The following is a 24904-nucleotide window of genomic DNA, read 5'->3' on the forward strand; positions in this document are numbered from 1 at the left end:
TTTATATTTTTTTTTTTGTTATTTCATTTTAAAAATATATTTCTATTATTTGTTATCCAATTAATATAATAAATAATTCAAAAATATTATTTTTTATTAAACTAAATAAAATTATTAATATTTAAATAATATTATTTGCAACAAATTAACAAAATAATTTCGAGTGCAATGTCGCACAAATTTCTATGCTGTTTTTTCGAAACTCGGTTTTTTAAATAATCATAATAATAAATTCATTACATTATTACATTATTCAACAATACTATTTGTTTATAAATAATATTATTAATTGCAATTAATCCCAACTTAGTTAATAAATTATAAATTAATCAGATGTAATGAGTTAATTGTTTGCAATCGCAATTGCAATAAAAATTTTTGTAATTTAATTGAGATCATTCATGGAATTCTTTAATTAAAAACTAATCAATGAAATAATTTATAATAATTTATAATAATAAATTATAAAAATAATTTATTATTTCTATCATCTGCTAATTATACAAGTCATTTTTTCGCGGGTAAAAATAAAAAACTAGGTTCTAGTGACACTAGGAAATTGGGGAAAATGGCCGCTAGAAAAATGGCTTTTTTTTTTTTGTTTTCATCATAATATAAACAACAATAATAACAAATTCACAATCACTGTATTATAAGTTATAATTTATAACAAATTAATAAACATAAAAACAAATTAATATTTTTTAATTATAAAATTATAAATAAAGAGTGAACAATGCCTCTTCCAGCTGCTTTATTAGCAAGGCTATCAAAAAGGGGTCTTATAAATCCATCAGATACTAAAAATGGTAAGTAACCTTTTATCACTCAACTATCAACAAAAAAAAATACAATTGTTAAACACTAAGAACATACAAATAATAATATATTTATAATTATTTTAGAATCATCAAAAAAAGAGAGTAAAAAACGTGTACATGAAGAAGTCATTGCTGAGGATTATGACACTGGAAAAGATGAAATTAGTGAAATAGATATATCTCAACAATTTATGGTAATGTATTATTATTTAATAATAATTAAATTAGTTAATTAATTAGTTGCTTGATTTTATAGGGACATGAAGGATGCCCAAATAAATATAACATTTATCATGATTGTACAAAAAAATGCAAGGAACTTTGGGGTTCAGGTCATGCTCAACCATCAGAAAAATATTTAAAAATTCAAGCAAAATTATTGCAAAATTATCCATTACCTGAAACATGGAAAGCAGTTTATGATCCTGGATCGTAAGTAAATTTATTATTTATTTTAAATCAATTAAAAGTCTGTTGAATAATTTAATTTATAAATTTTTAGTGGTGTACATTATTACTGGGATTGGTCATCAGATTTAGTATCTTGGTTTCCTCCTGGACATCAAAAATGTCAAATATCACAACCTGCATCTCAACTACGTGAAGAATTAAGTTGTAAGTTATTGATAATTAATATTTTAAAACAAATAATAATAATTTTTATATTTTAATTTAGTAAGAGCAAGTGATCAAGTTGATCAAGATGATAATATATCAAGTGACGAGAGTGGAAGTGATCAAGAATCCATGGAGGTAAATTAAAAATTTTAATACCAATCAATAATCATAAATTAATTAATGTTTTTAATTAACAGGTTGATCAAGTAGAAAAACCAGAACCAAGAAAAGAACTTAAAATAACAGTACGTGAAAAATTTAAAACACCTGATGTTCGAAGACCACCAAGATCAGAAGAATCAAAAACCAAAAAAGACAGAACACTTGATCCAATGGATCCAGCATCATACAGTGATATACCAAGGTAAAAAATAAATAACAATCAACCAAAAAACAACTCTAATATAATCTTAATTTTTATTCTTCTTCAGAGGTAAATGGTCTGATGGTTTATCACGTGATAATGAACCAAAAACAGGTGCAGATACAACAGCAAGTGGTCCACTATATCAAATGCGACCATATCCAAGTCCTGGTGCTGTTTTACGATCAAATAAAACAACAAAACCAGATGAAGAAACACCAATTAAATCAATTGTATCTTTTCCAGAAAAACCAGAATAATATATATTAAAATTAATTAATTAAATTAAAACCAAGAAAGATTTTTAAACAATAAAAAAACATGAAAATTTTATCAATTTTTTTGCTCTTTTATGGTCCTTTAAGTATATAAATTTTAATGAATAAAAAGGTCATTGACAAGCATTGACATCTTGTTCTTATTTATGTCTTTCTTGTCATAATAATAATCATTAAATTTTTTATTCCAGTTGTATTTTTTTTAATGTCATAGTTGTGGTTCATCTTGACGCTGTAATCTGTATAGCGCTTCAATCGTTTGATTATCCCTTCTCTTATTTCTAAATAATAATAAAAAAAAACATTAATGTCGGTTGACGGGTGTCTCTGCACTTGTACACCCGTCGTTCATTTACAACAAGAATTATAAAAAATTACATGTGTGTGTGTTAATCACAGATCACGGCTGTCCACCAAACATCAATAAGAATTTTATCAATATATTTTTACACAAATAATACTACAAAAATTGCAATGAATAATAATAATAATATGTGTGTCATTTTGTATGTGTGTATGTTTTATTCTCAAAACAATTTTAAAAGCTGAGTGTGCAAAATAATAATAATAATAATTTGCAATTGGAGCAAAGGTAAAGAAATAATTAAAAAATATAAATAAATAAATAAACAAAAAAGGAAAGATTATTTTGTTCTATTGATAAATAATATGATGTTTTTAAAATATGGAAAAAAACAAATCGTGAAAGCGCGAAATTAAACGTGAGTATTATTTATAATTAAAAAAAAAAAAAAAAAAAAAAAATTGTTAGAATGGTGGATAAGTGGTACATATAAAGTTATGTTTTTGTCGTGAGAATTTATTTGTCTATAGTTTAATTTTTTTTATGGGATAATCGCGCTTTTCTCGCCACCCTCCGGCTTTTTTTTTTTTTTCTTTTATCCTTTATTTTCCATGAAAAGACACTGAGATATGTATTTATACCTCTGGGAACCTTTCACATGTTGAGAGAATGATGAAGAATATATAAAAAAAATGTTTGAAAAACGAGTTGAGAAGACATTCATGTCACCGAGTGAGTTTTCACGTTTAACTCATCCAATACTTGACATTTTCTCATTTTTTTTTTCGAAAAAAAAATCTAACGGATTATTTTCTATTTTTTTTTTTTTTTATTGTCACGGATGCGGAATTTTTTACTCAATTACGCCCATTTGATTGTGCTGATAGAAAGTTTACATATTGCTTAATAAATAAAAAATAATAATCAAGTTATTTTTTTATTCTACGTTTAAATTATGAGATTTTTTTCTACACACCTGCCTAAAGTAAAAAATAATTATTATCAAGTGTTATTGATTTTTATTAGTCACCCAAAAGTATCATCATTTTTTGGGGCTTCAAATGATACCTTAAAACAAAATATAATATTTACAATTTGAATTTAATACCTAATGTAAGGCTTGTAATAAAAACAAATAATTTTTATATGTTTACATTGTTTCTATTAATATGTACACAGTGTTAATGTTGGCTTAAATTATTTCTACAGATTACTTCATAGAAATACTGTAATAATGGCAAGCAAAATTGACGATTCATTGTCAATTGACAATGTAACTGATGGTGAGTATTAATTTGATAATAAAAAAAAAATCTAAAATGATGATTAATCATTGCTAAAATTGATAATGATTTGAATGATTTAGCTGGAAGTATGGACAAAGAAATGCTGACAATAAATGGCATTGATAATACAAACAATCATCGTGTACCACCAGCCTATCTTTATACAACAAATTCTGATCAATGTAGTGATTTATCTGATCACAATAGACACAGTAATCATATGAGAAATAATCCAACAAGTGATATACAACTTGGACCATTACCAACAAATTGGGAAAAAGCATATACTGATACTGGTGAAATATATTTTATTGATCATAATACTGGTACATCACATTGGCTTGATCCACGTTTATCAAAATTTCAAAAACGTTCACTTGAAGAATGTCAAGATGATGAATTACCATATGGATGGGAAAAAATTGATGATCAATTATATGGTACATATTTTATTGATCATGTTAATCGTCGTACACAATATGAAAATCCTGTATTACAAGCTAAAAGAGCACAGTGTCATTTAATTGAACGTAAAAGTCCAAATTTTACACGTAATCCAAAAAAATTAAAAGGACAAAGAATACGTACAACATTATTAAAAGGTTCAAGAGGTCTTGGTTTTACAATTGTCGGTGGTGATGATACTGTTGATGAATTTTTACAAATTAAAAGTGTTGCACCAAATGGACCAGCTTGGCTTGATGGAAAATTACAAACAGGTTATTAAATATATATATATATAATTTTATGTTAAATGATTGTATAACTTTGTCTTTTTTTCTATTTGTTATATAGGTGATGTATTGGTATATGTAAATGATACATGTGTATTAGGTTTTACACACAATGAAATGGTTAATGTATTCAAATCAATTGGAAGTGGTGAAACAGTTACATTGGAAATATGTCGTGGTTATTCATTACCATTTGATCCAAATGATCCAAATAATGAAGTTGTTACAACAATTGCTGTATCTCCACCAGGTGAGAATAATGATGTTAATCATATACATGATAATATCAAAAATATAATACCTATTTCAACAGAAACAATGATGACTGATGAACATCCAAATTTATATATGGATCTTGATAGAAATATACAAAATAATAATAGAAGATTTGGCTTTATGGATAATTCATTTTTACCAGTACATTTACATAATAATAATATAAATAATAATGTAAATAATAATAATCATGTTGATAATTTAACAACAACATCTGTTAATTCAATGCCTGATCTTTGTATATCTGATAAAATAAGTACAATTAAAAGACCAAATAGTACTGATATATTATTATCAGATAATACTGATTTTCATGATCATCAACAACAACAAAAAATATTATCATCATCATTAACAACAACAACAACAACATCATCAACATCAATAACAAATAATTTATCAACAACTGAATATTTTAATATATCAATTGTAAAAGGTAGTATGGGTTTTGGTTTTACAATTGCTGATTCATCATATGGACAAAAAGTTAAAAAAATATTAGATAGACAACGTTGTAAAAATTTACTTGAAGGTGATATATTAATTAGTATTAATGATATTAATGTTAAAAATATGTGTCATTTAGAAGTTGTACAAGTACTTAAAGATTATTCAACAAATCAAGAAGCAATGATACATGTACAACGTACAAATAACAATAATAACAACAATAATTCAGCTATAAATAATAATAACAATACAACAAATGATAATAAAAATGATAAACCACAACAACAACAAGATTTTTATCGTAGTAAAACACCAACAGCTGATATTTATAGTACTCAATCTAAAACAATAATACCAAGTAGATCAAAAACACCATTAATTGATACAAGAAATTGTACAAAATCATCAATTGATTGTATTGAAAAATCCGATTGGCAGTTGAGTACAAATGATACAAGTGATAATATGTGTAAATATCAACAAGAATATAATCATGAAATGTATTATAATGATCCATATAAAAATAATATAACAAATATACCAGATAATTTTGGCAGAATGACACTTGATGATAATTCATTGAGAAATCATAAAAAATATGATTCTAAAAATGACATGTATAGTATTGATGATGTACGTTATGAACAACAAATGATTAAACAAGATGATAATATACATAATGATATTTATAAAGATATTTATTCAACTAAAATACAATCACAAGATTATGCAACTTATGGAATGACACAAGAACAAAATATTGATACAAATGAAATTTGGAATAAACAAAAAGAAACAACTAGTTTTGAACATGAACAACCACATTCAAGTTCATTTACAAGGTAATTAAATATTTAAAATAATAAATTATATTTTATTTTGTTATTTATTCATTTTTTTTTTTTCAAATAGATATCATCAATATGGTGCAGAAATGGTTTGTCCAACAATTCCAGATTTTGAATGGATTGAAACACTTGTTACTTTAATGAGACAAAATACTGGATTTGGATTTAGAATTGTTGGTGGTACTGAAGAAAGATCTCAGGTTAGTTGTATTTTATAAATAATATAATAATAAACCATTATTAAAATTGAAATAATAATATAATTGAGCTCAATTAAATAAATGGTTAATTAAAAAAAAAAATTGTAAATTTGATATATAAATGATAAAATGGTCAGCAGGTTTCAGTTGGTCTTATTGTACCAGGAGGAGCTGCTGATATTGATAATAGATTAAATACTGGTGATTTAATAATGTCAGTTGATGGTGAAAGTGTTATGAATTCATCACATCATCATGTTGTACAATTAATGATTGCTGCTGCTCAAAATGGACAAGTTACACTTGGTATACGTAGACGTATTAATGCACAAGATCATCATCATAATAATCATCATCAAGATAATCATTTATCATCATATAATAGACAATTAAATCAAATGAATATACAATATCCATATGATGTAACTGTTACAAGAATGGAAAATGAAGGTTTTGGATTTGTAATAATATCATCAGTTAATAAAGCTGGTTCAACAATTGGTAGAATAATTGAAGGTTCACCTGCTGAAAGATGTGCAAGACTTAATGTTGGTGATCATATACTTGCTGTTAATCATGTTGATATAACAAATGTTTGTCATAAAGATATTGTTAATTTAATTAAAGATTCTGGTTATTCTGTAACATTAACTATTGGTTATCCAATTGATGACTGTAGTAGTACCACGTCAATGTCACAAAAGGTTTGTTTTTTTAAAGTTTATTAATTATTTAATTTTGCTATTAGACAATCTTTTTTTAAATGTTTGAATCTTTGACAGGATGAATCAACTGGTGATGGTGATGGAGGACAATATCATGCTGTTGAATTAACTCGTGGTACTCGAGGATTTGGTTTTAGTATACGTGGTGGTCGTGAATTTGAATATATGCCACTTTTTGTACTTAATATTGCTGATAATGGACCAGCATCAATTGACAATAGACTTCGAGTAAATATTTAATCAAATTATTATTATAAAATCAAATAATACAATTATTTTAACTATTTTTTTTGTTGTTTATTTGTAGATTGGCGATCAAATTATTGAAATTAACGGTATTAATACAAAAAATATGACTCATGCTGAAGCTATTGCTATAATCCGTAATGGTGGACCATCTGTGAGACTTTTAGTTCGACGTGGATGCCAAATGCCAAGGGCGGTAGGTGAACCATCACACCTCTACGATATGAATATATAAAAACCAGTACATAAAAAATAATGAATAACAAACTAACGGAATTTTTTTTATCATTATTTTTTTTACTAACATTTTTTTATGATTGCTCACAAACTTGCTTATTTTTTTTTTTTTTATAAATATATGTATTTTTTTATTTTATAATTCCGGTAAAAATACTAATGAGCATTAGAATTTAGCCGAAATTTTTTTAGCTTTTACTGTGCACAATATACAAAATAAAAATAAATTCAACAAATATTTTTTATATATTTACAAATAAACATTGACTATTTTTATGTGCACAGTGAAAAATTTTAACATTATTTAAATTTTTATGAGCGCAAATACATCAAGCAATTATCCAAAAAATAATTAGAATAATTTACAATATAATTAATCATTTAATGATTTTTGTTTGTTTGTTTTTTAATGATAATTATTATAGTACTTAACAATAATAATTTTTAACAAGTGTGGCCTTGGAGAGTGAACGAATCTCTTGATTAAAAAAAAAATTAACTCATCTATTAATAATAATAATAACTTGAATATATTAATCAAAATAGAATTTATATAAATATAGAAATAAAATTTACTCTTTTTTTTTTTTATTAATGAGACTCGTGAGATATTTAAAAAAATAAATTTTTTAATCAGTTTGTAGCATTTGTATTTAACACGAAAAATAATCATTGATTGTTCAGCTTGTTCAGTGAGATTTTTCTTTTGAAAATTAATAAAATTTGTGCCTTGCACGTGATGAATGAACAATGGTTTTATGTCAATATTTGATAATTGACATTTATTATAGAGTGATTCAATAATCGATGATGACACCAGTGAGAATACACAAAATAATTCGAAACGTAATTCATTAATTTGTTGCTGTAACTCGGAAGAAAAAAAAAATATCAATCATGAAATTGTTTACGATTAAAATTAAAGTATAAAATTAAATAAAGATATTAAAATGTGCCTTGATATAAAATAACAAAAAGCATCGAAATAATATTACGAAAAAAACACGAAATTTCTAAAGTTAAAAATTGATAAATTATATATATTTTTATCATATAAAAAAAATATAATTAAGTTTTTCAGTTAACCAAAGAAGAGATTGTCCTTGTTCATTGCTATTATATCAAGCCAATAACGGAATAAAATTTATAATCAGTTAAATTTTATAATAAAATAAATCAGCTTATGTAAAAACACAATTCCAAGGAGTGGTAGCTAAAAAAAAAAAAATATTTTTATATATCTTTAGATTTAGATTAGCCATTGATTTATAAATCGTGACGATTTTTTTTTTTTTTTTTGAATCTCAATGTTGACTACTTACATCTAAATAACTATTTTTTATATAAATTTAAAATATCACAATTTATAAATTTTTTACTGTGTCATTTCACGAATAATTTTTATCTACAAAAAATTGCGTTTACAAAAATTTGTTTTTTAAAAAAATCTATAAAACATTGTAAATACATTTTTGATAATATTAATTTGTTAAATTAAATTTAACAAATTAACATGTATTTATAATAGTAACATATTTTTATAAAAATTATCTTGCCTATCAGTCTTCCAATTGGATTTGACTTAACGACTGCATTTTTATTGTATTTAAATAATTGTTTTTTTTTTTAATTTAATTTTAGTTTATAAAAAAAAACAGAATAAAATTTATTTTACATTTATTTTTAAAATGTATAATACATCAATTAATAATAATGATGATAATTATAATTATGTGTTGAAAAAATAGTCACATAGATATTGTTAAATGATAATTATCATCATTTTTATAATAAATTTTGTAAATCATAATTGTATACATTTTGTTGAACTATGTAATAAAAATCCTATTATAAAAAGGACACTTGACTGCTTTTTATTCGTGATATCACATATGTGATTGATCGAAATTTTTTTAGCATTTGTTTATAACTAATATTTTATTATTTTCTCTCTCATACTAATACGTTGCTACGGGTTGTTGCATGGTTGTTATATTTGTTCATTTTCGAAAATTAATTTATTTGAGTTGTGTCGTTCCTAGATCAAAAGTCATATTACAGCTCTTCATTAAGTTTATCAAAAACCTCATCGTATTTATTAATATTACTCAGTTAAAATAATATATAGATTTAAATATTGTATAAAGTATAAATATTTATATAAATGAGTAAACAAGTTGAAAAAGTTAGTGTGTGGTTGCTACGTACGATTGCTAATCATATTTTTTCATCAAAAGTAATAATACAATTGACTTTATAAAAAGCTGCAATATGACTTTAATATAATTTGATTGAACAACAACACAACTAGAAGATTTAATAATTGTTTATAATTAGATCAAATGATATTTTTATTCATTAGATTGATAATTAATACTTCAAATAAATATAGTAATTCATGGAAATGACAGATAAGAAAAGTACTTCACGTGATGAATAAAAATTATAATTCTATGTATTGAAATATAATAAAATTTGAAATAAAAATTATTATTCTTTGTATTGAATAAAAAAATTAACATTCAAATGATAAAGTCTGCCAATTTTCGTCTACCATTATATTTTCTTTGAGATTGTTTGAATTATTTTTTGGAAAATATAATAATAAATTATTTTTTTGAACCTAATCTATTGTATTATTTATATAATTGCTTCTTCTTTAATCAAAAAAATAAGCATCACAATTTGTCATTAATTACAATTAAAATTTTATTTACCAGTTTTTGTACTGTCAATTATGTGATAATAAAAATTATACAATCATTAAATAATAAAGAAAGTGTGTGTCAAAATGTTGAAACTATTGATCAATTTCATACTCGAGATATGTGTTGTGTTACATGAAATTACATAAAAAAAACTTCAGTGTAAACACCCAACTTCATGATATACTTCAAATAAATAATACGAAAAAATATGATTTATACAAAAAAAAAAAAAACATGCAAACACACATTTGGTCTCGTTAAAAGAAAAAAAAAACAACACATTTAATTGTCAAGTAATTCATAAAAATTGAATTTATTTATTAATTTTATAGTCAATAACTTTTAATAAAAATTTTAAGAAATAATAAGAAGCTAAATTATTTAAAAATATTTACGCCTCTTGTCTCGATCATCTCTTCGTTGATCTCTGTCATCTTTACGTTTTGATGAGTTAGAAGATGATGGTGTTGTAGCTGATGTAGCTGATGTTGTTGATGTTGAATCACCTGCACGTTTGGCATTTTGTAAAAATCGATCCAAACCAAATGGATCCGGATCAATTTCTTCGACTGGCTCCTCTTCGCCTTTTTCAAACTGAACTGGACCAGTTCTTACAACAGAACGATCAGTACCACTGAATTCTTTATCAGGAACAAATTTATTTGTTTTAACTAATCTTTCTAAATCTTCACCATAATTATCTTTATCAATATTTTTACTAGGACGATATATTTGTGATCCAATTGTATTTGGACGCCAAGGTTTATCATAAACTGTATACTCATCATCATGCCCAAAACCAGAATCCATACCCTTTGAAATATTAAATAATCTTTGATCAAATGCATCTCCAGTATTTGATATATTTTGAGCAGGCATTCCCAAAGCAACTTGTTCACTAATATCTCTTTCACGCTGTTTCTGAAGTCTTGATTTTTTATCAGGTGCAGCACGAGCAATATTTCTATCTCTAGCTCTGTCTTTGTGTCTTTCTTGTCTGAGCTGATCTCTTTCACGTGACTCTTCAGCTTTATCAAGAGCAGCAGATGATTTTAAACCAGCTCTTTCATCTCTAGCTTTTTGTGCCAATTGTTTCAAGTAATCTTCTTTTTTTTCTTTATCCTTTTGAGCTATTTTTTTTTCAAACTGTGCTCTCGCTTCAACAGCCTCTCTTGCTTTTCTATCAGCAATATATAATGATTCAGCTAGTTTAGCAAAATTTTCATTAATATGAACTTGTTGAAGACCACGACCATCAGCAGCTAAACGTTTATCCAATGGTATTGTGTAACCTTTTGCATTTTTCCAGTTGCTAATGCATGGTGGAATTTTCCATTCTTTTTGTTCTTTAACAGTGACTTTACGTGTTGGTGAACGTAGCACTGGTGCTGGTGGTGATGGTGGTCCACGTGGTATTTTTTTATTAATGCTAAATTTAGGTGGTTCAATTGGATCTATCTGTGCTTCTACCATTCTTATAACACGTTGTTTAGCACCAGAATTATATGATTCACCTTGTTGAGATGGTGTATAACGTATATATTGTGCTGGATTTAATTTTTCAGCACAACGTACTGGCATTGCTGCTTTTATTTTAGATGATGTTATTTTTTCCAATGCTTTTCTTGTACGTTCAGTTATATCTGCTATTTCTTCTTCAGATGGACGTTGAAGACTTGGATCATTTTCATTCGTTATTTCTGATGGTAACAAATCACTTAATTTACTATAAACAATTTTGTCTTTCGAATGTCCTTGACGAGCAAGAAGATCATATTTAACTTTGCCATTTGCATCTAATTGTACTGCCAATGCATTGCTAGAAGAGTCTTTTCCTTTGAGACCCATACCAAGAGGATGTTGAGCAACATGAATCTCAGGAAATGCACCACCATCTTCAAAATCATCATCAGTACGAGGTGTCCAACCTTTTCTTTGACCATATGGTGGAGCAGATATAATTGCTTTAACTAATGCTGATGCTGGTCGTTGACGAAGTTTTAATTCACGAGCCTCATCATCTCTATCCCATATCACTTGACTTGGTGCAGGTAGTAAGCTGTAACAATAATTAAATATCCATAATTTAAGTATCATTATCAATTATATCAATAAATTAATAAACTAAATATTAATAAACTTTATTTACCTTGTCAACGTCATTTTATAATCCAAAGGTGATACTTTAAATTATTTAACCAACATCCAACGTTTGGAAACGTTTGCACTGAAATGTACGTGAACGTCGAACGATGTGAACTGATGTGAACTCTCGGTGCTCTCGGGTCATGTGTTACACGTGTTACAGGTAGGTGCATGGTGATTGGTGCATAGTGAGTGATGGTGATTGGTGAGCACTGGCCTTGTCCAATTGTAAACATCAAATACATGTGTGCGTGTGTATGTATATCAATGTATATGATGTATATTTTTACCATGTCACATGTGTTGGTATTTAACATGACATTTGACAATAACACTCTACAAGTTAGGTTATAAAATTAATTTTTAACAATTTTTAATAACAATTTGGATGGTTCAATTAACAAAAATAATAAGAATGTCTGAAATTGCAAAAAATATAAAACTTGTTGAAGAAAAAATATTAAAAGCATGCTCCAAACGATCACCAGTAAGAAAAATTAAAAATACTTGTTAATTATTGTTTGTTGTTTATGATAATAATTAATAATAATTATTTATATTTTAAAGGAATTTGAAAATATAAAACCTCGTTTAGTTGCAGTGTCTAAAATAAAACCTGCAAGTTTAATTATTGATGCATATGAAGCTGGACAAAAGTATTTTGGTGAAAATTATGTCAATGAATTGGTTGATAAATCAAATCATCCTGATATTTTAACAAGAGACATACGTTGGCATTTTATTGGTCATTTACAAAGAAATAAAGTTAACAAGGTATTATCAGTGCCAAATTTATTTATGATTGAAACAGTTGATAATGATAAATTAGCAACAGCAATTAATTCAAGCTGGCAAAAATATAGAAAACAAGATGATCATAAAATTAATGTCATGGTTCAAGTCAACACAAGCAATGAACCAGGTAAAATTTGTTTTATTTATTGAAAGTGATTTTACCCACTAAATTACTTGATGATTTTTTGTATATTTATATAGAAAAAAGTGGTTGTAAAATTGAAGAAACATCTGCTCTTGTTAAACACATACTAGAAAATTGTAAAAATTTAAAATTTTCTGGATTAATGACTATTGGAGCTTATGGATATGATCCATCAAATGGACCAAATCCAGATTTTTTGTCGTTAAAAAAATGTCGAGAAATTGTATCAAATGAACTTAGCCTTGACATAAATAACATTGAATTATCAATGGGAATGTCAACAGATTATGAACATGCTGTAAGTATCATCATAAAAATTATTATTTTCCAATTAATAATCTATAATTATTTACAGATTGAATTGGGCAGTACAAATGTTCGTGTTGGAAGTGCAATATTCGGTGAAAGACCACCAAAAACTCTGTAAATTAAAAAAAAATAATACAAATAAAAATTAACCCTTCTTGAATTAGCTAATATTTATTATTTCTGTCTAAAAAAAAAATTTATTTTCAACACAATTTGAATTTCCCCGCGTTTACAAAATGGCTGTAATGGCGTAAAAACAGCGGCAAAATTTAAAAAATTATAGCGTTTGCATAAAAATAAAAAAAATGGCTGAGTCTCTCCCCCACTGTTTTTATTTCCAAGAATACCACCAATGCCATCTTTAAACTTTGTTGCATTCAATGACGTCAGTAGTTGAGCAACTTCACAGAATGATACATTATATCTCTAAAATAACAAAAAAAAAAAGTCTATTAATATTAATAATATTAAAAAATCATTAATCACAATATAAAACAATAAAAAACATCATTATCATAGTCTCCAAAAACTCAGTAGTATAAAACAATCGTCCATAAAGTTTCTAAATATCCAAAAAACTTTAATCTTTTTTTATTTAAATAAAAACAATAAAAATATAATAATAATAAAGTTTAAAGTTGGCTATTCTGACAATTGATTGGTATATTTTTTAACCAGTGTTTTGTGTATGTGTGTCAATTTGTGTTGAAGTTTAATTCTCGCAATCTTACATACCACATATTGTAAATATTTTTTTTATTTACCTTATTAAAAACAACGTGACAAAATTGTCATTAAAACAATAAAAATTAATTTTTTTATGACAATATATTAAGTTTATTTAATTAATAAAAAAAAAAATTTTATAAATAAATAATAGTGTGTGTATATAAAAAAATTCAAGTGTGTGTGTCAAGTGAAAAAAATATGCAGCTCTCTTTTTTCATCTTGGACCATTAAAGATGATTTTTCTTTCTCTCATTCGTTGATTGGGGGCCTTTTTTTTTTTACTACTAGTACTACGCATACAAACACACACATATATGTAGCTTGTAATAATAAGCGGTAGTAAAAAAAAGAAGGAGAGAAAAAGGAATAAAAAAGTTTCAGAAGAAGCACAAGCAGCAAGACCAAATGGAATAAAAAAAAAAGGAAAAATAGGACGGGTTCTTGGTTTAAGCTGTTGCTTCTGCTGATGCTGTTTCTTTTAGCTTGTGCTGTTTATCGTTTTCTTGTGTATTAACTATATATATTTATAATATTGTGTGTAAGATTGTGTAGACTTGGCTGCATTGCGGCCTATAAATTCATGGAATTGCAATGTGAGATATTCTTTAAATATTTATCATCATATTATTCATAAGGGTAAGTTAAATATTTAAATTAAATTTATAATAATATAATAATTTAATTAATTATTTAATTAAAATTTTAAAAATGCTTATGAACAAGTGACTGGTGAAATAAATTGACGCCCAGCGCGTTTATTTGCTTGTGGCGTTTTCACAAATTCCCGGAAAAAATAATTCATCCATTAGGGAGAAATACAAATTCGCCCTCTCTTTTTTATGGTTTTTTTTTTTTTAACAATTTTTAAAATTCAAAATTCCATGTAATTTTAGATATTATTTTTATCATTGTTTTATAATTACAAATATTTTACAGCTTATTCTTGTCGACAGTGTATCAAGACGTCATAAAAAATTTTTTTTTATTTTTTCATATTTGTTACAGATTAAAGTATAAATTATTACTTGAAATAATAATAATAATTATATTGTATATTTTTTTTATTATTATAATTTTAATGTTGGGGGATTTTTCATGTGTTTTTATTATTTATTTTTTACGTGGCTGTAAAATTGCATGCTTGGTTTTTTTTTTACAATACATTTATAGACGCAAAAAAAAAAGTAAGATATTTATCTTCGGGTTTTTCTTTCTCTTTTTCGCTCTTGGTATTTTTAGTTGTATTATTGCATATGTAATATGTATGTATAGAGTAACTCGAATAACAAGTGGATATGTATTTAATTTACGAAAAAAAAAAATAATAAAAAAACACAACACATTGGTAAAAAGGACATGTTTGTGTTGGCGATTCGAAACAACTTTTCGAAACGATTTAAACCTTAATTAATCAGATTTTATTTGGTCTTTTTTTTCTTATCTCTTTCTTTAATTTTGCAGATTTTTTTTTTTTACATTATGCGTGGAATTTGTGCCAGCGTTAATCGAATAACAGCGAAGAAAAAAAAAAAAGATAAAATTGAAGAATTAAAATTTATAAATAAAAAAAAAAACTTGAAATAATAAATCTGATGTTGCTTTTTTTTTTTTTAGTCAGAAATATATAGTATTTAATGCTTACCGACTTTTAAATCATTAACACATACATTTTAAATTTCTTAGAAATATTGATGGTTAAAAAATATTTTTTGTCACTTTAATTCCCATTTAAGTTTTATTGACTGTAAAAAAATCATGAATAATATATTTTTTAAAAACACGTTTTTTATTTTAAACGTATCTTAGGTATGTTTGATTATTAAATAATTTTTATTGATAAAAAAAATTATAACAATTCATGTATTAATTTATGATTGAGTTTATCGAAATGGTAAATATTTTCTTGGTATTTATGTATTTTTTTCGAAGGGAAAAATCATGATAATTTTTAGTTTTTTGCTTGGGAATTTATTTGAAAAATTGCATATGAATTATTCATTTGTACTTATCCAAGTAAAGCATCTTCATGATGTATTATTTCATTTTTTTATTTTCGTTTTACTATACTTAAATATATACCAATGTTTTTTTTTTTCTTTACGGTTTATGTTTATAAATTTTTTTTTTATTGTTCAATATGCAAAGAGTGTACTGCTAGTTCAAAAATACTTTAAACCAAGTGATGTACCACTTGAATATTTAATAAAAAACCAACAAAATAATTTCTATATATTTTTTTTTCTTTCATTTTGTTAAATTTTAAATTTAACAGGTAGACAAAACGAGCATCAAATAACAACCATTGTTCATACTCAAACAATGTATTAAAAAAAAAAAAAAAAACTATTTTTTTCTATTTAAAAACAAAATGAAAAGGCTATTTTTAATAAATATTAATATTCAAAAAACATAACGTGTTTATTTTAAATAAATAAAACTGTGATTTCGAAATAAAAAAAAATATAAAAAAATAATAATTCTTTGAAAAGAGTTGACACAATGTTATATCGAGATATTTATTTTAATATTTTTTTTTTCGATAAGTTGACCAATGAAAATACTGTTATTTGTTTTTATTAAATCCCCTCCATAAATCTCAAGAGTTGATACTCATTAGCTCATTAAAAATTCCACTTTAGTCTCAACGAAAACATCATCGGCAATCTTTGACTTTCTTTTACTCTCCACTCCGTAAAAACCAAAAGAAACAAAAAAAAAAAATAAAAAATAATGCTAATTAAATTGTAATAAATTATAATTAATTTTTTTTATTATTTAACAATAATAATAGCATTATCATCAAGTGATTTATAAAAAAATTATTGCTTTATGTTTCAGTGATAGATAAAAAAACAGAGAAAATAAAATGGAGTCAATGATGTGTTCTGATAATTCATCATCAGTCAAGGACACAATGCCATCAAGTTGGCAATCAAATGATCTCAAATCAAACAATGAAATTAAAAAAAATAAACATCGAAAAGTATCATTAAACTTAAATCATGATAATGCCAATAAATCGAAATTAAATAATCACTCGAAATACTCTGAATTAAAGAATAATATTCATCACAACAATGACAAGTATCATGTAGCTAAAAAAAATAAAATTAACAATATAAATTTTATTAAAAAAAATAGTAATAATCATACAAAAATGAGTAATCATATTTTAAATATTAAAAAATACTTGACATGTTGGCAATTTGTTGTGATTTTTTTTATTGGTCTTTTAATAAATGCAACAGCTGAAAATTGTTCTACGGGTATCAACACACCTGGATGTAAGTAAAAAAAATAAAATATATTTATTAATTTTTAATTTACAATATATTATTTTGTTCATTTTTAAAAATTATTATCAGACTATATTTAAAAACTGTTCAATAGAAAGATATAAATTATTTTTAAAAAAACATTTAAAAATGATAATATCGATAAAGTATTTGTATTTTTATATATCGATTATCAGAAAAAGACAAAAAAAAAATATATTCATTAGCTTTCCGAGAAATCCGATATTATATTTTTTTATAAAAAACTAAAATGATAATATAACATTTTTATTTCCAATGAATATTATTTAATTAATATTTCGATAAATCAGAATAAAATTTCATAATTGCTCATTATTAAAATATAAAATGCATGAATTATAAACTTGCATAAAACGAGGGTAGATAATAAAATTAAAAAATGAAATTATTAATAATATTTTTTATGGATTTTTTTGTTCAACAGATACTTATCCATTTGGTGATATACTTATGAAGTATGGAGATGATTTACAAATAACTTGTGTGTTGAATGTCACAATAAATAGTACAGCAAATTCGAAATATTTATTTTTCTCTCGAAATGGTGAAGAACTTGATCCGGCATTTACTAGAATAATAAATGACTCAGCAATTGAATTGACTGTTAAAAAACCACCACGTTCAAAGGACATGTATTACTGCAATTTACGTAAACCATCATCAAGTGGTCACACATTTCTTTGTCTAAATCAAGTTACTGTTGGTGGTAAGTTAATCAATAATATTTCTAATAAAACTATAATTATCCTAAAATATAAATCATAAAAATATTATTTTTAATTTATTCATTGAAAGAAAATCATTGAGTTTTAAATTACATTATTATTTTAATTATAATTATTAATAATCATAGAAAATAATAATAAAATTAAATTGAGATAAAATGTTTTTTTTTTTGTTAAATCATTCAGGAAGTTATTGATAAACAGTTTATATATTTATCATATCAAGGGCTTCAAGTGTTAATGTTTATCAAATGATCATTGTGAATGAATGAATGAATCAACACACTATAAAAAAAAAAATAAACAAAATAATAATATAAACCGACAAATGATACTCTTGATGAATAACAAATTTTTATTTATTTTTTTATTACTCTTTGATGATTTTATTTTTGATAATTATTCTACGAATTGTAATATGATAGTTTTATTTTTTTTTCTATAATAAATATGTCGAGGTTTTTTTTTCAAATTGAAACATTTTGTTTTATAGATTTTCCAGGAGAACCAGAAACTTTTGATTGTGTATCACCAAATTGGGAAAAATTAATATGCCACTGGAAACCAAAACAAAATTATATTAATACACAATATTCATTGGCATTTAATGTTGTTGGTAGAGGTGTTAAAGTCTTATTTAAATGTCCAGCTGCTAAAGAAAATATACCATTAGCACCAAACACATGTATTTGGGAAGCTGGTAGTGATCCAATATATCGTCAACCTTATGAATATTATAATTTTTATTTAACTGCAAGAAATATATTTGGAAATGCAACAATACCATATAGATTTGATCATTATGCAAATGTCCTACCAAATAAACCAGATAACCTAACTGTTATTAGTAAAACATCATCTAGTGCTGAAATTTATTGGGCTGTTCCATTTCCATTACAACAATTTCCACCTGGTATTCATCATCGTATTATGTATCAACATCAATGGTCAAAAAATTGGACTGTAAGTATTATATTTTATACAATATTATTTTTTTTTAAATTTAAAAAATAGAAAAAACGGAAATACAAAGATAATTCATTTTTTTTTTATGACAAGTTCAAGGCTTACTTGGTATTTTACTTTAACCACTTGATAATAATATAAATGATAAATGATGCTTTGTAATAATTTATAAATGCCAAGTATTTTATTTTTTTAACTGTCTATAAATTTTATTGAGTAAAAAATTCCAAGTAATTTAATAATTTTGTTGTTTAAAAAAGAAAATACAGATAATTTTCTAAACTTTTTTTCCTCATTGATATGATTCATATAAAATTAATTAAAATATAATTTTTTACATACAACTAGATGATAATGATAATAATAAATTTCTAATAAATGTTTTTTTTTTATTTCTTTGCTTAAAGATAATTGACATCAAGACAAAAACTCGTGAACCTGAAAAACGCTTCAATATAACTTCCATGTATGCAAATACAGTTTATGATGTGAGAGTTGTCATAAAAAGTGCTACAGCTGATCAGACAAAATGGAGTAATTTTTCAAGTATAACATTCCGTACACTTTCAGCATTACCTGGTAAAGGACCACGTGTTGATGTTGGAAGTTTTGAAATTGTTGATGATGGTCCATTAAAAAGAGAAGTATATATTTATTGGCAAACAATACCACAAATATTAGAAAATGGTAATTCATTTAAATATCAAATAGCAAGTATCAAAGAAGATGGTAATATAATAAATGACGAAATAATAAATGAACGACCAATTGAATTAACTCGAACATATGCTAGATTTGATAAATTAAATTTTGGTGAATATCATATTGGTATAAATGCAACAAATCAAATTGGTTCACATCCAACAACAGCATGGATAACAATACCAAGTAAAAAAAATTTACCAATGCCACCAGAATCATTTACAAAAATAGCATTTGACGAAGGTGTTTATGAATTATCATGGAAATTACCAACAAGATCAGATGGTATAATAAATTATACAATATTTTGGTGTGATAATGATCGTGATCGTCCATTTTTATGTGCTGGTTATTTAGATTGGATACATGTTTCAAATACAACAACAATGTACAATATGACTGTACCAAATCCAAATAAAATATATCAATTTGCAATATCATCAAATACTGCTAATTCAAGTAGTGGAATGATATGGGCATCATGTACAGTTATACATAATCGTATTGTTGGTAAAGTTAAATCATTATGGATTGATAGAATTGGATCACATGATATTGAAGTACGTTGGAATTTAGAATGTTCTGATCGTGTTGGTATTATTTTAGGCTATAAAATATATTATTGTCCAATTAAATCACCATTTAAATCAGAATGTAAAGAACCATCTAAAAATATAACAGTATTAAGTTCACAATATGCTATGCGTGGTATTGTTAATAATTTAAAACCATATACAACATATAAATTAACATTATCAATGTTAACAAAATATGGTGAAGGTTTAGAAAGTGAACCATTACATAATACAACACTTGAAGCATCACCAGATATACCAAATAATTTAAAAATAACAAATATAACAAATACAACAATATCATTATCATGGTCAAAACCAGTATCAACAAATGGTGTTTTACATTCATATATGTTATATTATAATGATAATACAATTACACTTGATGAAAAAAATCAAACAGCAAAATTAGTTGATTTATTACCATATAAAAATTATAGTATTAGTATAACAGCATGTACTGTTGCATGTAGTGAAAAATCTCCATCTATATATGGACATACATTAATTGGTGTACCAGGTAAAATTAATCATCAACCAAATATGCGTTATGTTAATGAAACATTATTATTTATTAATTGGAGTAAACCAACATTTCCAAATGGTAATAATGATTATTATGAAGTGTTACATGTAAATACAAATGAAATTATAAATTCAACAATATCTGAATTAAAATTAACATCTAAAATATGTGAAAATCCACGTAATATAGGAAGTCAAAAATATCAAATACGTGCTATTAATATTAATGAATATGGTGAACATTTAATTGGTCCATGGTCTGATATTGGTGAAACTGTATGTTATGGTTATTTACCATCAATTAAATATCATGTTATTTTGAGTATATTATTTATAAGTTTATTTATAATATTTTGTATTATTTGTATTAAATATGCACGAAGATTATGGCAAACATGTCAAGCAATGCAAGATGTTGAAGTTAAATTACCACCAGGTTTACAACGTGAAAAATTATTACAAAAACAAAGTGATCAAAAACATATTAGACATTCATCACCAGATTCAAGTGGTTGTTCAATTGGACATGAATCAGTAACATCATCATTAACATCTGATTTACATGGTTCAACTGATAGTGGTACAGAAGTTGATCCAGTATTAAATGACAGTAAACATAATGAACAACAAACACTTGCATGGGAATCAAATTTACGTCAACGTAATGTTTGTAATAATTCAAAATCAACAATAACTGGTATTAATGATGCTCATCTTAAATGGGATTCATATGTTAAAATACAAAAAAATGATGATAATATTGATGATATACAATCACTTGCACGTTCAACACCAAATTTAAATGATAATTCAAGTGATTTTATGATACCACAACAAGCATGGTCATCAACTGGATATATTAGTATGCCATCATCACAAGATTTAAGTTGTGATAGTAATCCAAGTCCAATACCAAAAGAATTTATAAATTCATCAGCTGCATATAGTGTTGTTGGTTTATTACCAAATGCAACAAGTTCGAAAATTAATTTACATCAAGATGATACTAAAACAAATATGCCATATGTTAGTCTTGCATCATTTGATGATAAAAATAAACAAAAAAATATTGATGATAATATTATACAAGTTTATAATATAGAACAATCATCACCATCATCATCTAAACCATATGTACAAGCTGGTATATTAGATTCAATGAAAAAAATTGATAAACCAACACGTGAATCATTGAAACAATTAACTCCAAGTAAACCAACAGATTCATGTTATAATAAAAACATAACATCACCATTTTTAAATAAAAAAAATATGGATACAAAGCCATATGTTACAATTGGTGATGTTTCTGATATTAAAAAATCTCCAAATACAAAATTTGGTGATAAAAAACAATCAATAACAACAAATTTATCTAAAGTTAATGAGCCATATGTAATGGCATCAAGTATTTATCCAAATTTACAAGATATTATTAATGATCCATCAGCATCATCATCATCGTCAACATTAGCAGCATCATCAACAGATGCTAATGATTATGATGATTTACAAAAAACATTAACTGTTAATTATCCTCCAATATCTTGGGATGATATGGACGATCTTGATCATAGTATCGAGGATAACATTGATAAATCAGTCAATAAAAATACAGCTGGCTATGTTGCTGTTTCTGATCTTCCAAAAAAAAATGAAAATCTTAAAACAAGTGATGGAAAAGCTACTTCTTCATATGTACAACATCATCAATTAAAAAAATAATGCTAATAATATTATTCTATTTATGAATATCATAGCAAAACTCCTGGTGGCATCTTCCATTATCCAGGTAATTTTTATTTTTAAATAAAAAAAACTAAGTGATAGTAATTGTGAACTTATCTGTGACATACACAAAAAAAAAAAAAAAGAAAAACAATTTTTACGTATAAGGTATATAAGCAGATTTATTATTTTTTTTTTTCTCTTGTATGGTTTATAAATTAGTATTAAAAATTAATTATAACTTATGCTATGGCAACAGTGCACAAGTGCTTCTTTTGTGCAATTTTTAAGATTTTTTTTTTCAATTTTTTTTCGCCATCTGGTTGGACACCAGTAAATTGCAGTAATATTTTTGTTTTTTTTTTTTAATGGCGAAAAGAAGAGACAATACATAACGATCAAACTTTTTTTTTTTTTCTTATTAATATATAATTTAAACTATTAATTTTTTTTTGTTGATAAATTTATTGATGTAAAAAAAAGAAATTCGAAAAATATAATATTTGGAGTTTTTTAAAATATTTGATTGCTTAATAAGTTAAAGATAAGTGTACAAAATCATTTTTATTAAAAAAAGAAATATAAAAAAAAACGAAAAAAAAAAAAAGGGAATAGTAATTTAAAGAGATAGGAAGAGAGTTATGATAAGATATTTTTAAAAAAAGGTGTTGATATGTTTAAGAGAGTTTTAGATTTATAAGTTAAAATTAATTATTGCATGATGCATATACTCATGAAGATATGTCAGTGTTTAATAATTAATTCATCAAGCCTGTATGATTATTAATTTATTATTTTATTAATTATTCATTTTGAATATCATTGATTATATTATTAATTATCTTAAAACAAAAAAAAATTGCATATACACAGTTTTTGTTTATATTTTTCAACAATTGTATTCTCACACACACATATTTTATATGTGTGTGTTGTATAGATCTATATGTTGTTTAAAAATTTCGCTATTTTATTTTTATATAAAACATTAAATTTTTATTGATTTTAATTTTTTTTAATTGCATGAAAAAAATTAAAATATATAAAAAATTTCGTACACAAATTTATCACGTTTAAATAAGGACTTTTAATTTGAAAAAAAAAAAAATTCATAACAATGTTTTATTTTAATTAAAAAAGTAACACTAATGATGATTGAAAAATTAATAAAATTTTCAATAAAAAAAATATATTATTATAATAATTAAATAGAGTAACTTCCTTTGCCATTTTATACTGAAATTAAAAAAATTAAAAAAATAAAATAATTACATTAATGTATATATATATGTATGTATGTATGTGTATGCATAATATCCTAAGCTAGTCATTATGAGAATACATCAATCTACATAAAAAGATTTAAAAAAAAAAAATAATAATAGTAAACCGATTACTAGAATTTTATTTACGAAAAATAAAATAAATCATTAACTTCAATTTAAAAATTGAATAAATAATAAAATAATAATAAATTTTAATTAATAATCATGTAATGAATTAATTAGTACTTGTAAAACAGTAGATGATAATTTTTTTTTTTATTAATTTAAATTTGAAACAAAGTGCCGATAAACTTACCAACATCCAAAATCATACGATGTAAAATTAATTATTTCAATACAGACTGACGTGTTATACGAAAAACAACAACAAAAAAAAAATTAAAAATTTTTAAATAATATAAAGCTAATCATGATGACAACAAAAAAACAAAAAAAAACAAAATGTAAAAATAATTAAATGATCAATTAGCAGGATAATTTAATTTGTAGCTAAAAATGAATTTTCGAAATGAGAAAATTTATATAATTATTGTTGAGTTAACATTATCTGTAAATTATTTGAATCGAATTATTAACGAGTGGCTCTGTAGAGAAATTTGGATTGTTGATCCTGCTTTTGGATATGAAAAACGAGCTTACATGTACACTTACATTATCGAAAATTATGTAAAATAAATAAAAAAATATACATTTATAAAAGTATGATTAAATTGTTTAATGTTAATTAAATATGTTATAAGTTTTCGTAGATTAACAAATCAATATATTGAAAGTAACAGAAAAAACAATTGACATAAAAAATTGACAAGCCTTTTTACAATGATGAATTTAAAAGAAAGTAAAACGAAATAAATTGTTAAAG

The 24904-nt window shown here is 24.5% G+C and overlaps 5 protein-coding genes across 9 annotated transcripts; 4 read left to right on the plus strand and 1 right to left on the minus strand.

Moving 5' to 3' along the window:
• The first annotated feature begins 637 nt into the window (after positions 1-637).
• On the plus strand, positions 638-2094 carry LOC122851732 (polyglutamine-binding protein 1). Its single transcript, XM_044151157.1, has 7 exons — positions 638-809; positions 906-1015; positions 1078-1253; positions 1324-1436; positions 1498-1574; positions 1637-1803; positions 1871-2094. Exons 1-7 carry the CDS (start codon positions 737-739, stop codon positions 2061-2063), a joined length of 909 nt encoding a protein of 302 aa, XP_044007092.1. The 5' UTR covers positions 638-736; the 3' UTR covers positions 2064-2094.
• Positions 2095-2395: 301 nt separating this feature from the next.
• LOC122851733 (membrane-associated guanylate kinase, WW and PDZ domain-containing protein 2-like) lies at positions 2396-8332 on the plus strand. Of its 4 annotated transcripts, none has more exons than XM_044151161.1 (10): positions 2396-2673; positions 3595-3668; positions 3752-4390; positions 4467-4655; positions 4719-5973; positions 6044-6179; positions 6317-6883; positions 6962-7132; positions 7212-7346; positions 8179-8332. In XM_044151161.1, exons 2-10 carry the CDS (start codon positions 3620-3622, stop codon positions 8302-8304), a joined length of 3267 nt encoding a protein of 1088 aa, XP_044007096.1. In that variant the 5' UTR covers positions 2396-2673; positions 3595-3619; the 3' UTR covers positions 8305-8332. The 4 variants fall into 4 exon arrangements, with proteins under 4 accessions (XP_044007096.1, XP_044007097.1, XP_044007093.1 ...); XM_044151162.1 differs by having other exon boundaries at positions 6320-6883; XM_044151158.1 differs by having other exon boundaries at positions 4467-5973.
• Positions 8333-10376: 2044 nt separating this feature from the next.
• Positions 10377-12443, minus strand: LOC122851735 (puff-specific protein Bx42-like). Its single transcript, XM_044151165.1, has 2 exons — positions 12245-12443; positions 10377-12154 (listed from the first exon to the last, which is right to left on the minus strand). The coding sequence occupies exons 1-2, from the start codon at positions 12256-12258 to the stop codon at positions 10477-10479; spliced, it is 1692 nt and encodes a 563-aa protein (XP_044007100.1). The 5' UTR covers positions 12259-12443; the 3' UTR covers positions 10377-10476.
• Positions 12444-12541: 98 nt separating this feature from the next.
• On the plus strand, positions 12542-14787 carry LOC122851736 (pyridoxal phosphate homeostasis protein). The gene is made up of 4 exons (XM_044151166.1): positions 12542-12727; positions 12808-13162; positions 13237-13478; positions 13536-14787. The coding sequence occupies exons 1-4, from the start codon at positions 12629-12631 to the stop codon at positions 13605-13607; spliced, it is 768 nt and encodes a 255-aa protein (XP_044007101.1). The 5' UTR covers positions 12542-12628; the 3' UTR covers positions 13608-14787.
• On the plus strand, positions 13896-24429 carry LOC122851734 (cytokine receptor). 2 transcript variants are annotated; one of them, XM_044151163.1, is made up of 5 exons: positions 13896-14854; positions 17057-17502; positions 17960-18241; positions 18754-19223; positions 19634-24429. In XM_044151163.1, exons 2-5 carry the CDS (start codon positions 17085-17087, stop codon positions 22751-22753), a joined length of 4290 nt encoding a protein of 1429 aa, XP_044007098.1. In that variant the 5' UTR covers positions 13896-14854; positions 17057-17084; the 3' UTR covers positions 22754-24429. The 2 variants fall into 2 exon arrangements, with proteins under 2 accessions (XP_044007098.1, XP_044007099.1); XM_044151164.1 differs by lacking the exon at positions 13896-14854 and adding an exon at positions 16861-16962.
• The last annotated feature ends 475 nt before the right edge of the window (positions 24430-24904 follow it).

The sequence above is a fragment of the Aphidius gifuensis genome, linkage group LG3 (assembly GCF_014905175.1).
Source record: "Aphidius gifuensis isolate YNYX2018 linkage group LG3, ASM1490517v1, whole genome shotgun sequence".
NCBI lineage: Eukaryota > Metazoa > Arthropoda > Insecta > Hymenoptera > Braconidae > Aphidius > Aphidius gifuensis.

What these genes read in the sequence shown, in the direction of transcription:
- LOC122851732 (XM_044151157.1), top strand. Translation starts at nt 737, where the DNA reads ATGCCTCTTCCAGCTGCTTTATTAGCAAGGCTATCAAAAAGGGGTCTT. An exon ending in TCCATCAGATACTAAAAATG is followed by an intron (nt 810 to 905) that starts GTAAGTAACCTT and finishes TAATTATTTTAG; the next exon opens with AATCATCAAAAAAAGAGAGT. An exon ending in GTGATCAAGAATCCATGGAG is followed by an intron (nt 1,575 to 1,636) that starts GTAAATTAAAAA and finishes TTTAATTAACAG; the next exon opens with GTTGATCAAGTAGAAAAACC.
- LOC122851733 (XM_044151158.1), top strand. Translation starts at nt 3,620, where the DNA reads ATGGCAAGCAAAATTGACGATTCATTGTCAATTGACAATGTAACTGAT. An exon ending in TGATGGAAAATTACAAACAG is followed by an intron (nt 4,391 to 4,466) that starts GTTATTAAATAT and finishes TTTGTTATATAG; the next exon opens with GTGATGTATTGGTATATGTA. An exon ending in CCACGTCAATGTCACAAAAG is followed by an intron (nt 6,884 to 6,961) that starts GTTTGTTTTTTT and finishes AATCTTTGACAG; the next exon opens with GATGAATCAACTGGTGATGG.
- LOC122851736 (XM_044151166.1), top strand. Translation starts at nt 12,629, where the DNA reads ATGGTTCAATTAACAAAAATAATAAGAATGTCTGAAATTGCAAAAAAT. An exon ending in CATGCTCCAAACGATCACCA is followed by an intron (nt 12,728 to 12,807) that starts GTAAGAAAAATT and finishes TATATTTTAAAG; the next exon opens with GAATTTGAAAATATAAAACC. An exon ending in CAACACAAGCAATGAACCAG is followed by an intron (nt 13,163 to 13,236) that starts GTAAAATTTGTT and finishes ATATTTATATAG; the next exon opens with AAAAAAGTGGTTGTAAAATT.
- LOC122851734 (XM_044151163.1), top strand. Translation starts at nt 17,085, where the DNA reads ATGGAGTCAATGATGTGTTCTGATAATTCATCATCAGTCAAGGACACA. An exon ending in GGGTATCAACACACCTGGAT is followed by an intron (nt 17,503 to 17,959) that starts GTAAGTAAAAAA and finishes TTTGTTCAACAG; the next exon opens with ATACTTATCCATTTGGTGAT. An exon ending in AATGGTCAAAAAATTGGACT is followed by an intron (nt 19,224 to 19,633) that starts GTAAGTATTATA and finishes CTTTGCTTAAAG; the next exon opens with ATAATTGACATCAAGACAAA.